Source organism: Sturnira hondurensis, unplaced genomic scaffold, assembly GCF_014824575.4.
Source record: "Sturnira hondurensis isolate 20B ecotype Veracruz unplaced genomic scaffold, ASM1482457v3 Scaffold0004089, whole genome shotgun sequence".
Classification (NCBI taxonomy): domain Eukaryota; kingdom Metazoa; phylum Chordata; class Mammalia; order Chiroptera; family Phyllostomidae; genus Sturnira; species Sturnira hondurensis.
In genome coordinates, this window is record NW_028076720.1 from 417,051 (window position 1) to 428,342 (window position 11,292).

The following is an 11,292-nucleotide window of genomic DNA, read 5'->3' on the forward strand; positions in this document are numbered from 1 at the left end:
GGTCCGGGCCTCTGGCGGGGGGCGTGAGAGAGGCAACCAATGGATATTTCTCTCACATGTCGATGTATCTCTCTCTCTCTCTCTCTCTCTCCCTTCCTCTCTCCCTAAAAATAAATAAATAAAATCTTAAGAAATTGAAACAAAAACAGGCATTCATTCTCTCCCAGTTCTTGAGGCCAGAGACCTGAAATCAAGGCGCTGGTGGGCCTCCCTTTGGAAGCTGTAGGGAAGGCTCCTTCCTGCCTCTTCCAGCTGCTGGTGGCTCCTTGGTTGGTGGCTGCGTCACTCCACTCTCGGCCTCTGTCTTCACGTGGCCATCTCCATGTATGTCTCCCCGTGTCTCCTCTTCTGTCAGTTACAAGGGCACTCTCGGCCTAATCCAGTCTGACCTCATCCTAACTAATAACATCTGTGAAGCCTCTATTTCCAAATAAGGTCACATTCTGAGGTTCCAGGTGGACATGAAGTTTCGAAGGGCACTATTTAACCCACTTTTGACCCTACCCTTGGAAAGCCAAGAAGACTAAGGTCATTCGGTAGAAGTGACTCGACCACAGTCCGCAGACAGAGCCAGGCTCTGAAACCAGGTCCCAGCTCTTGCCTGGCCCCGTACTGTGTGCCCATCCCACTCCCCTGCCTGGGCACTGAGGGGGGAGCAGAGGGGCCCACCACATCTCTGTGTGGAGGCCCGGCTTTGGGGAGGGAGAGAACGTGTCTTCCTGGCTCACTTTGCCACCCTAGCGTGTTCACTGGGGCTCCCTGAGCAGAAACACAGGCTCCTGATCCTTGGGGAGCAGAGGAGCGACACACAGAAATGACTTCTCATCATTGGTCCATCAAGGAGTGGGCACGCCAGCCAAGCACCAGAAGCCATCGCGTCCCCCCTAAATTCTGCTCTCTGCTCCCCACCCCAACGCTACCTCCATTTCTCACCCAGAAGGAGCTTCAGCTGCCCCTCATTAACACCCAGACCTGCGACACCTACAGTGAGAATTCCGTCAGCCCCAGCCACGATGCCATCAGCCTGGAGGACACACTGTGAGCTGGCTTTAAGAGGGACCAGAAGGACACTTGAAGGACAAGCAAGCACCGGCTTTGGGAGCCCCAAGATGAGGGCAATCTTTTTTTTTTTAAATAAAAGTGTCGATTCAAAAAGAAAAAAAATATTTCTGAACCCTGTCTCCCTTTCAACTACCATATAAATATCATCAGAACACGAATATCTGCAAGTGTGATGAAGCACATTGGGACGTATCTCTCCCCCTGGAGGTTTTCCTTGGGGGCCAGAAGTTTATTTTTTCTTTCTGAAAATAACACTTGGAGGCATTGAACTGATTTTCCTAAGGAGCTGGTCACTTCCTGACCTGGGTTGGTCTTGTCGCTCCTTGTCTTTTTTTATAAGTAAAACACACTTTATGTGCCATTGCCTCTTACTGCTGTTTCATCTCAATCAGACTTTTCACCAAAATGAAGCCGACAGTGCTATTAAGTGATGCAGGTGTAACCCTCCGAGCCCTGTTTTGAAAATGCAGAACATAGGGTGTTCCCATCGCACTGTTTGTCCCGCCCCCAAGAGATTTCATCTCCAATTCCCATCCAGCCAATCCTGCTGCTTTCCAGAAACATCCAAACCACCGATGCTCTGTCCACTAGAACTGGCCGGCAGTTCTGAAGGAAGGTTGGTGGGCCTGGAGAGAGTCCTGTGAACCTTAATTTCCTCCTGGGTGAGGAAGGCAGCTGGGCTTGGGCGTCCAGACCTCTGGCCCTACACTCCTGGACTTCTTCTTTCTCTCCAGGGTGACTCCAGAGTTGCCCTGATCTGTGGACCCAGGCAGGGGCAGTAAGCTTGGGGTCTGACCTTGGCCTCCCAGAGAGGCCAGGTGTTTGTTTACACCAATTCGGTGCATACACCACATGGGTTTTCAGCACAGTCTGGAGCTCAGCCCCAGATGACAGAAGGTTTTCTCCAAGCTTTGCTGGAATCTTTTTTACTGCCTATTGTTTCTGGGGCCAATGGAGACAGCCTTGTCTCCCTGGGGATTGCCTAAACATGCAGCTCAGCCCTGAGACCTCAGTCCCCACGTTTCAAACCCATGCCCTCTCTCTACCCCACACCAGAATGCAGTATGCAGCTTCTCACAGGGACCCCTCCCCAAACCCTCCCAGAAAGCTGCCTTCCACCATCCAGTGAATCCTTTGTTCCCCAGGGAACTTCTCTGGCCCATTCCCCTCGGAAAGCCCCCCGTTCTAGTACCCCTACATCTCTCCCTCTTCAGATCTCTCATGTATCCCTCACAGGCACTAAGCTGCCCTCTCACCCTCCCTACCAGCCTGGGGAACACCCCACCCCCAGGAACACAGCCTAGTGTTCCCTGCTTCTAGCCCAGCACCCAAGGCTGAGTCCCAGTATGCACCCAGGCTCAGGGATTCCTTTGGGGGTTTCTGGGACTCTTGGAACTGAGGTTTCCAGCCCTCAGTGCTGGATTAGTCCCTTTGCAGGCAAGTCTGTGTGAAAGGCAATAAAGACGATCTAGCAGAGGATCATACATCCTGCAGGCATCCTCCTAACGCCTCAGAGGCTGGAGCGATGTGTGTGAAAGGATCTCCCAGCACCCTGAGAGGTGCACGTTACTATTATCTTCATTTAAAAAAGAAATATTTGAGCCCTGGCTGGCATAGCTCAGTAGAGGGAGCACGGGCCTGTGACCCAAAGGGTTGCCACTTCCATTCCCAGTCAGGGCATATGCCTTGGGTTGTGGGCCAGGTCCCCAGTGGGGGGCATGTGAGAGGCAACCACACATTGATGTTTCTCTCCTTCTCTTTCTCCTTCCTTTCCCCTCTCTCTAAAAATAAATAAATAACATCTTCAAAAAAAGAACAAAAAATAAAGATTTAGGACATCCCACCAAGATACACTTTGCTTCCTCACATAACCAAAAGAAAGACAACAAATTTATAAACAAAAAAGAGGCAGAACTGCCAAAAAGTTGAGCTGTATGGAAGTCTCACGACCAAGGTTATAAGAAGAAATCTTCATCCAGACCAGTAAAAGGGACAGAGATGGGCAGCCAGGGAGAAAAGAATGCATGGCAAAGTGATGGACCAGGTGGGCAAGGTGGCAGCTGGTGGACTGGGTGGTCCCATATTTGAGTGCAGATAAACAGGGAGAAACAACTGGGGAGTGAGACAGACCATTCAACCCAGGGTTCCAGTGTAGGGAAATAAAGCCTCAAAACCAATGACTAAAAATCGGGGGGGGGGGGGTGTGCAGTGGCAGAATAAACTCCCACCCTCACAGGAGAGTTTGTTGGAGAGACCCACAAGGTCCTAGATCGTACACAAACCCACCCACCTGGGAATCAGCACCAGAAGGGCCCACTTTGCTTGTTGGTAGCAGGGGAAGTGACAGAAAGTGAGGTGAAAGCCGAGCCAGTGGCATTGTTCCCTCTCTGACCCCTCCCTCCCATACAGAACCACAAAGCAGTGGGTCACTCACCCTGGTGAATACCTAAGGCTCCACCACTTACAACATAACAGGTGAACCAAAACAAAGAAATATAGCCCAAATGAAAGAACAGATCAAAACTCTAGAAAAAGAACTAAGCGATGAAGAGATAGCCAACCTATCAAATGCAGAGTTCAAAACACTGATAATCAGGATGCTCACAGAAATGACTGAGTGCAAATGCAAAATAGAGAAAGATGTGAAGGCTCTGCAAAGTGAAATAAAGAAAAATATGCAGGGAACCAACAGTGAAGGGAAGGAAACCAGGACTCAAATCAATGATTTGGAACAGAAAGAAGAAATAAACATTCAACCAGAACTGAATGAAGAAACAAGAATTCAAAACAATGAGGAGAGTCTTAGGAACATCTGGGACAACTTTAAATGTTTCAACATCTGAATCATAGGGGTGCCAGAAGGAGAAGATGAAGAGCAAGAAATTGAAAACTTATTTGAATAAAATAATGAAGGAAAACTCCCCCAATCTGGCAAAGGAAATAGACTTTCAGGAAGTCCAGGAAGCTCAGAGTCCCAAACAAGTTGGATCCAAGGAGAAACACACCAAGACACATCATAATTACATTATCCAAGATTAAAGGAGAGAATCTTAAAAGCAGCAAGAGAAAGGGTGAGCGTTACCTACAAAGGAGTTCCCATAAGACTATCAGCTGATTTCTCAAAAGAAACCTTGCAGGTAAGAAGGAGCTGGAAAGAAGTATTCAAAGTCATGAAAGGCAAGAACCTACATCCCATATTACTCTATCCAGCAAAGCTATCATTTAGAATGGAAGGGCAGATAAAGTACCTCCCAGCAAAGTCAAGTTAAAGGAGTTCATTGTCGCTCTGGCTGGTGTGGCCTAGTGGGTTGAGTGCCAGCCTGTGAATGAAAGCGTCACCAGTTCTATTCCCAGTCAGGCCACATGTTTGGGTTGCAGGCCGGGTCCCCAGTAGGAGGCATGCGAGAGGCAATCACACATTAATGTTTCTCTCCCTCTCTCCCCCCCCCCTCTCTAAAAATAAATAAATAAAACCTTTAAAACAAAAATGGAGTTCATCATCACCAAGCCCTTACTATATGGAATGTTAAGGGGACTTAGAAAAAGAAGATCAAAACTAGGAACAGTAAAATGAAAACAAACTCACAAATATCAACAACTGAACCTATAAAAATTAAAAACAAAAAACAAACTAAGCAAACAACTAGAAGAGGAACAGAATCACAGAAATGGAGGTCACATGGAGGGTTTTTAGTGGGGAGGGGGAAGAAAGAAGAATGGGGAAAAAGTACAGGCAAAAAGAAGCATAAATGGTAGGTACAAAACAGACAGGGGGAGGTTAAGAATAGTATAGGAAATGGAGAAGCCAAAGAATTTATGTGTATGAGCCATGAATATGAGCTAAGAGCGGGGGCATGCTGATGGGTGTGGGAGTGTAGGCTGGAGGGGGAGAAAAGGAAGAAAAAATGGGATAACTTTTTAAGCATAATCAATAAAATCTACTTAAAAATAAAAAAGAAATATTTTATTTATTTAGTTTTGGATAGAGGGAAAGGGAGGGAAAAAGAGAGAGAGAGAAACATTGATGTGAGAGAGAAACATCAATCAGTTGCCTCTTGTATGCACCCAGACTAGAGACCCAAACCCACAACTCAGGCACATGCCATGACCAGGAATTGGACCGGTGACCTTTTGCTTTGTGGGGCGACACTCAACTAACTGAGCCACGCCAGTCAAGGCTATCATCTCCACTTTTCAGTCAGGAAAAATGAGGGCTGCAAGCCACAGGGCTTGTTGGAGTCCACTCTCCCCTGAAGCTCTGTCCCTAGACTTGGTGTGTGACAGAGCAACACATCTGGGAGGTTCTGGGCTCAGAACCAGGGGTCAACACCAGGGTCATGAGCAGGCCTAGGGGAGGTTCAATGTCAGTGTCATGGGAAGACCTTGGCCCTGGAGTAGGGGGTAAGGCTGGCAGTGGATCCACATCACACCGGACATGAACGACAAAGGCTCGGGCCATGCTGAACTTGTTCTCCATCTGTCTTCCTCTTTCTCTAAATCATCTCTCCAGGGGAACCTGGGAACTGCCTGGAGGGTGGAGCACAAGGCTGGGACTCCAAGAAGAGGTAAACTGGATTTGTGAACAGGGACCCTGTGGGTCACTTCATGGGGCAGACCAGAAAGGGGGAGGAAAGGGCAGGTTGAGACCCATTGGGTGGGAGCTTCAGCCTCTGTCCCAAGACACCCCCAACCCCTCAACCTAAGCCAGACGCTCCCATTCATGACTGAGTGGAGTGCTCAGACCCTTCAACAGCTCTCATCTCCTCCTCCCAGGCAGCATGCCAAGGGCCATCCACCCTTTACAGCCCCTACCTTGGAGTCCATGGGTGCTCTGGTAAGGGCACGCTGCTAGTGCAGCTCTTGATGCAAGTCCCTGCTTGGAGGGACTCCCAGAAGCCAATGCTGGGTAACTCATCATGGTGGATTCCACAACATCCCTGGGGGTGTTCAGGATACACAGAGCCACCAAGCAGGCACAGCTTTCCTGGGATCCCCAATCAGAAAGTCCCTGGTCACAGAGGCACTGGGATGGACAACCTAGTGGTGTATGTCTCTCCCACTTTGGTGATTTCCTTTCCCCCAGAACCCCTGGAAAGTAAGTACTTGAAAGACGCTTCAACTTTCATGATTTAACCCAAGGATGCTGATAAGAGGGGCTGAGGCCAGCCACCAGGGGGCAGCCTGCTCAGACCAGGACTAGCCTGGCTGCCTCCTCAGGTAGGGACAAGGCCCAAGGCCATCATTTCCCCAAGAAAGTCTTGTGAGGGATCTTCCCTTTCTGGGTCTGCAGAACAGTCCTAGCTCCCGATGGGCACTCGGTGAGGACTTGTTAGAGTATTTTCACGGGAGTTCTGGCTGTGGGCCAGGTCCTCGTTCCTTCCGAGAAGGAGGGGGGCGTAGGAAAGGGGGCAGTCAGGATCCCAGGGTTGAGAGAAGAAAGGCATTGTTTAGGTGCATTGGATCCCGGGTGATATCAAGGGGTGTAGCTGGGACCCAGCCCCAGCAGAAACTCAAAGCTGGGGTTGCTGTGAGGTTTGATATTCCCCAAAGCCGTTGGACCCAGAGAGGTCAAGCTAGGAGAAGATGGCGACCAGGGTTCGCGTCTTCCCCAGGGGGCGCCCCAGCCTGGCCCTGGGGCTGGCAGAAGCAGAGGGGGCGCTAGGCGGCGGGAGAGGAGGCCATGGGCGCTCCAATCATGGCGCTGCTGCTGGTGCAGCTGTTGGTACCAGTGGAACTCGAGATGCTGGGTGAGTCAGGCTGGAGCTGCTGGCTGACCTAGGGGTGATGGGGGCAGGATGGGGCCCAAGGAGAATGAGCGGAGCTCGCCTTCTCCTCTCTCCCGCAGGGTGGCCGGATCACGACGTGCTGTTTCCGGGTAAGGCGCCCAAGACGCGAGCTTGCCTGTTCAGTACACCTGGGCTAGTGTGCAAAGGACAACTCATCTTTTCATTTCTCTCACCCCAGGTTTCGAGAATTCGTCATTGCTCGCATGTAACTGATGGGCCCCTGGCGGGGCGGGGGTGTGGGGGGGGGAGGGGCGGACGCTTGCAGACTATGTTGGAAGGGTCCCCCAGCGTCCTTTCTTCCTTGGCTGCCTGACCCCGAGATGCACGCGGTTTCCTGGGCAACTCCTTTTCCCTCGAGGTCCCAGGTGGGTGAGGGTGGGCAGATGCGTGTGTCTCCTATAGCTCAGCCCTATGTCGGTCTGTCCATCCCAGGGCCATGTGGCCAGCGGGCCATCGGGTCGCGTGTGGTGGGCGGAAAGGACGCAGATCGTGGGCGCTGGCCATGGCAGGGCAGCTTGCGCCTGTGGGGTTCCCACACCTGCGGAGGGAGCCTGCTCAACCGGCGCTGGGTGCTCTCCGCAGCGCACTGCTTTGAACAGTGAGTCCGGGGGTGGCGGCCCGCTGAACTGCAACCCTGGGTCTGCACCACGCATTTTGTACACCAACCGTGACCCTCGCACTCTCCGAGTCCCAGGCCCCGCAGCAGCAGGTCACACCCATGGGAGCTGCCCATGTGCCCCTGCAAGGAACATTGTTCAGTTCTCTCCAGAAGAGTCTTCTAGAACACCCCCGTGCATATTTGTGTGTCTTGGTCTTTTCTCTTTCCTGTTCTCCTCTCAGTAAATGGCACAACTAGCCTTCACCTTCTTCACCCTGCCTCCCTCCCTGGGGAGATGTGCGGCTGGTGGGAATGGGCTGAGGTGGGTGCGTGTTGGGCAGAGCCCGCCAGGGGGCAGCAGTAGCTCCTGTAGCTGTTTTGACCCTGCCCTGCTGAGTGCCCCACTTTGGCCCCTGCTCCTCTGCTTCTTTTTTTCTAAGACAGCCCTGAGAGGTAACAGGCTGGCTGAGTGACTGGTCAGATCAGACCACAGAAGGAAAGCACCCTTTTGCCCTACCCCACCCCCCAAAATGCCCGAGGTCTGGGACTTTGGCTGTGGCCTCTGGCTCTCACCACCCTGGGGAGCAGGCCCCAGCTGTGCTCGGGCGGCTCACCCTCCAATGAGGCCTCTGGACTGCTCTCCCCTCTCTGCCAGGAACAGTGACCCCTTTGAGTGGACAGTCCAGTTTGGTGAGCTGTCTGCTGTGCCGTCCATCTGGAACCTGCAGGCCTACTACAACCGTTATGGAGTGGACGAGATCATTTTCAGCCCCAAGTACCTGGGGGCTTCAGCCTACGACATCGCCCTGCTGAGGCTGTCCTCCTCTGTCACCTACAATAAGTTCATCCAGCCCATCTGTGTCCTGGCCTCTTCCGTTGAATTCGAGAACCAGACTGACTGCTGGGTGACCGGCTGGGGGGACATCCAAGAAGATGAGGGTGAGGCTGGGGACAGGCAGTGGGTCTGGAACAGGGGAGCATGAGAGTGACCCTCCACCCCCTGTTCCAGCTGCATCAGCCCAACAGCCCCAGCCCTGGTCTGTGCACAGCTGGGTACCCTGCAGGGCCTGCTCAGTGTTCTGTTCTCCCTCCTGCTCGCCCTGAAAGGCTAGGACTTTCTGGAGACATTTTTGGAATCCTTACCTGAAGACATGCTAGAGAGCAGGACAAAAACATCGGTATGAGAGAAACATCAATCAGTTACCTCTCATACATGCCTCAGCTGGAGACTGAACCCACAACCTAGGCGTGTTCCCTGACCGAGAATTGAACCCGAAACTTTTCAGATGGGATGATGCTCCAACCAACTGAGCCACACCGGTCAAGGCAGGGCAGGACTTTCTGTACCAACACTCAGTTCTCTCTACCCTCGAGACTCTGAGCCAGAAACCAGTGGGGAGAGGGAGGTCAGCTTGGCCCAGGCTGTTCGCCCAGCCTCGGAGGTGTGGGGGGTGTGGGGGATGTGAGGGGTGTGGGGGGAGCCTGTCAGAAAGGTCTCATCCTGGTGCTCCCTTCTCCCCCAGCCATCCCACCTCCCCACTCTGGCTCCTCCTTACCTTTTTTACCTATCCCCTTGGCCTGCTCTCCTGGAGAGCTGGGCCCATTTCTCTGTCCTCAAAATTTCAAGCCATTCTCCAGCCTTGGCTCTGCAGGAGAGCCTTGAGGCAGCATTAGTTGCCACCTGCTTATCTCTCACCACGAATCCCCTGAAACCACCAGGCACAGCCTCCTCCGAGGTGTCCCAGGGGTGGGGGAGGCACAGCCTCCCATCTGGACTGCCTCTTGAACTGCTCCCTTGCCTGGCCCATTCCTGCTTCACCCTCAACAATGGTGACAGTAACAGAGGGAGCTGCCATCTGCACGCTGTGCCTGGCACTGTTCTAGGCTCTCGGGACTCAGGAGTGAGCAGGGGACCCTCTATCTGCCTTCAGGAGCTTAGCTGCACAGGAGGCTGGGGACAGTTTTACACCAAATTTACAAATGAGGAAGCTGACAAGGGTGTGCAACCGCCCACAGCCTCAGGACTCAGTGGAGAAGCCAGGGCTCGCTGGCCCGAGAGTGATGTGTCCCTGTGGTGGTCACACCTCTGGAACTGGCAGAGGGGACAGAGGAGTCGACACTAGACCTGTTTCCCTCTAGAGCTGGGGTCCTTTCCTTTCCCCTGGAAGGGGCTGAATAAAATGCCCCTGAGGCAGACCTCCCTGGGTGAAGGGCTGCACAGGTGTGAGCTGGGAGGCCCAGCAGGCAGACTCTGCTCCTTCACTCCTAGGCCCAAGGCTGACCGGAGGTCACCCTCATCCTCACACATGGCTGGTGACTTCTGGAGGCCCCCTGCCTGGTCTAAACCTTAGCTCTACCATATACTAGCTGGAAAACCTTGAGCAAGCACTGCATCTGTGTCTCAGCTTCCTCACCTGTAAAATGGAGTAATTGCTGTTCCCACCTCACAGGGTGGTTCTGAGGTTTACAAGCATTCCTACACCGGGTTTGCTGGCAGAGAAGAAACTCTACTGACATGGTTATCCTGGTTACCGTGCTCTGCGGGATGAAGTGGTGGTCCTGGCTGGGACTTCGAACCTGGATAGACCTGGGTTCCTGTCAGGCTCTGGCATTTCCTGGGTGCGCCTTTCCTTAGTTGAAAGTCGGTCATGATTGAGCTACCTCCTGGGGGCGCTGTGGAGCACCAAGAGTGCACAGGAAAGCTCTTGGCTCAGGCCCTGAAGTGTAATAATCCTAAACCATTTTAGCTGCATTAGCCTTTTGTTACTGGCTCTGGCAGGGACTGTCATCTGCCTGCTGCATACAGGGAAATGGAGTCTTAAGCAGGAGTTGTAACAGCCTGTCCAGACACTGGGTCCTTCTGTGATATTGCTCATCACCCAAGATGTGCTGGGTGCCGGGGTAGAGCAGAGGATGCATCAAGGCACTCTCGGTACCCCCGGGACTTGGCTCCCCTGCTCCTCTACTCCCCCATCCCCCTACAACCTCCCATCCCCGCCCCATAACCTGTCATTCCTCCCAACCAGATGGCAGAAGAGAGGCTCAAGGTACTATTTTTTCTCTGTTCCCTCAACTCCTACGTAGAGCTGCCGGCTCCTTACATCCTCCAGGAAGTGCAAGTTGGCATCATAAACACCACCATGTGTAACTACCTCTTCTCACAGTCTTCTTTCCGCCATAACATCTGGGGAGACATGGTTTGCGCTGGTGATCCTCAAGGCGGCAAGGACTCCTGCTTCGTGAGTGTCCCTCCCCACCCCAATCAAGGCCTTCTGAGTCCTAGCCTCTCACCAGCTCGGCCCCAGACCTGAGAGCCCCCTGTATCATTTGGTTCTCATGGCAACCCAGTCGGGGGCGGGATACAGACTATAGCCCCACTTTGCAGATGCAGAAACTTGGTCACTTCCTGTGGGGGAGGGGGAGGATTTGCACCCAGCCCGCCCAGCTCCATAGCCTTTCCTGCGTTCCTAGCCTTTCTTCCCCACCCCAGGCCCTGGTCACTCATTCTGCTCCCCAGGGTGACTCAGGCGGACCCTTGGCCTGCGAGAGGAAAGGGCTGTGGTATCAGGTTGGGATCGTGAGCTGGGGAGTGGGCTGTGGTAGGCCCAACCGGCCCGGTGTCTACACCAACGTCAGTTCACACTTCGACTGGATTCGGATGCTGATTGCCCACAGCAGCATTCACAGGCCAGATCCCTGGCTGCTGCTCCTGTGCTTCCCCCTCTGGAGCACCCCGTTCCTGCAGCTGTCCGGAGCCCAGCAGAGCTCGTGAGAGTCAGGGCCCCCTGCTGCATCAGGCCCAGGCTCTTTCTGTCCTATTGCAAATAAACACGTGTGCATGTTCTA

At 53.1% G+C, this 11,292-nt stretch overlaps 1 protein-coding gene across 1 annotated transcript; it reads left to right on the forward strand.

Annotated features, from left to right (window-relative positions):
- The first annotated feature begins 6,757 nt into the window (after nt 1–6,757).
- LOC118985120 (testisin-like) lies at nt 6,758–11,292 on the forward strand. Its single transcript, XM_037043453.1, has 6 exons — nt 6,758–6,809; nt 6,908–6,937; nt 7,281–7,446; nt 8,102–8,385; nt 10,531–10,685; nt 10,964–11,292. The coding sequence occupies exons 1-6, from the start codon at nt 6,758–6,760 to the stop codon at nt 11,216–11,218; spliced, it is 942 nt and encodes a 313-aa protein (XP_036899348.1). The 3' UTR covers nt 11,219–11,292.

What these genes read in the sequence shown, in the direction of transcription:
- LOC118985120 (XM_037043453.1), top strand. Translation starts at nt 6,758, where the DNA reads ATGGCGCTGCTGCTGGTGCAGCTGTTGGTACCAGTGGAACTCGAGATG. An exon ending in AGTGGAACTCGAGATGCTGG is followed by an intron (nt 6,810 to 6,907) that starts GTGAGTCAGGCT and finishes TCTCTCCCGCAG; the next exon opens with GGTGGCCGGATCACGACGTG. An exon ending in TCACGACGTGCTGTTTCCGG is followed by an intron (nt 6,938 to 7,280) that starts GTAAGGCGCCCA and finishes TGTCCATCCCAG; the next exon opens with GGCCATGTGGCCAGCGGGCC.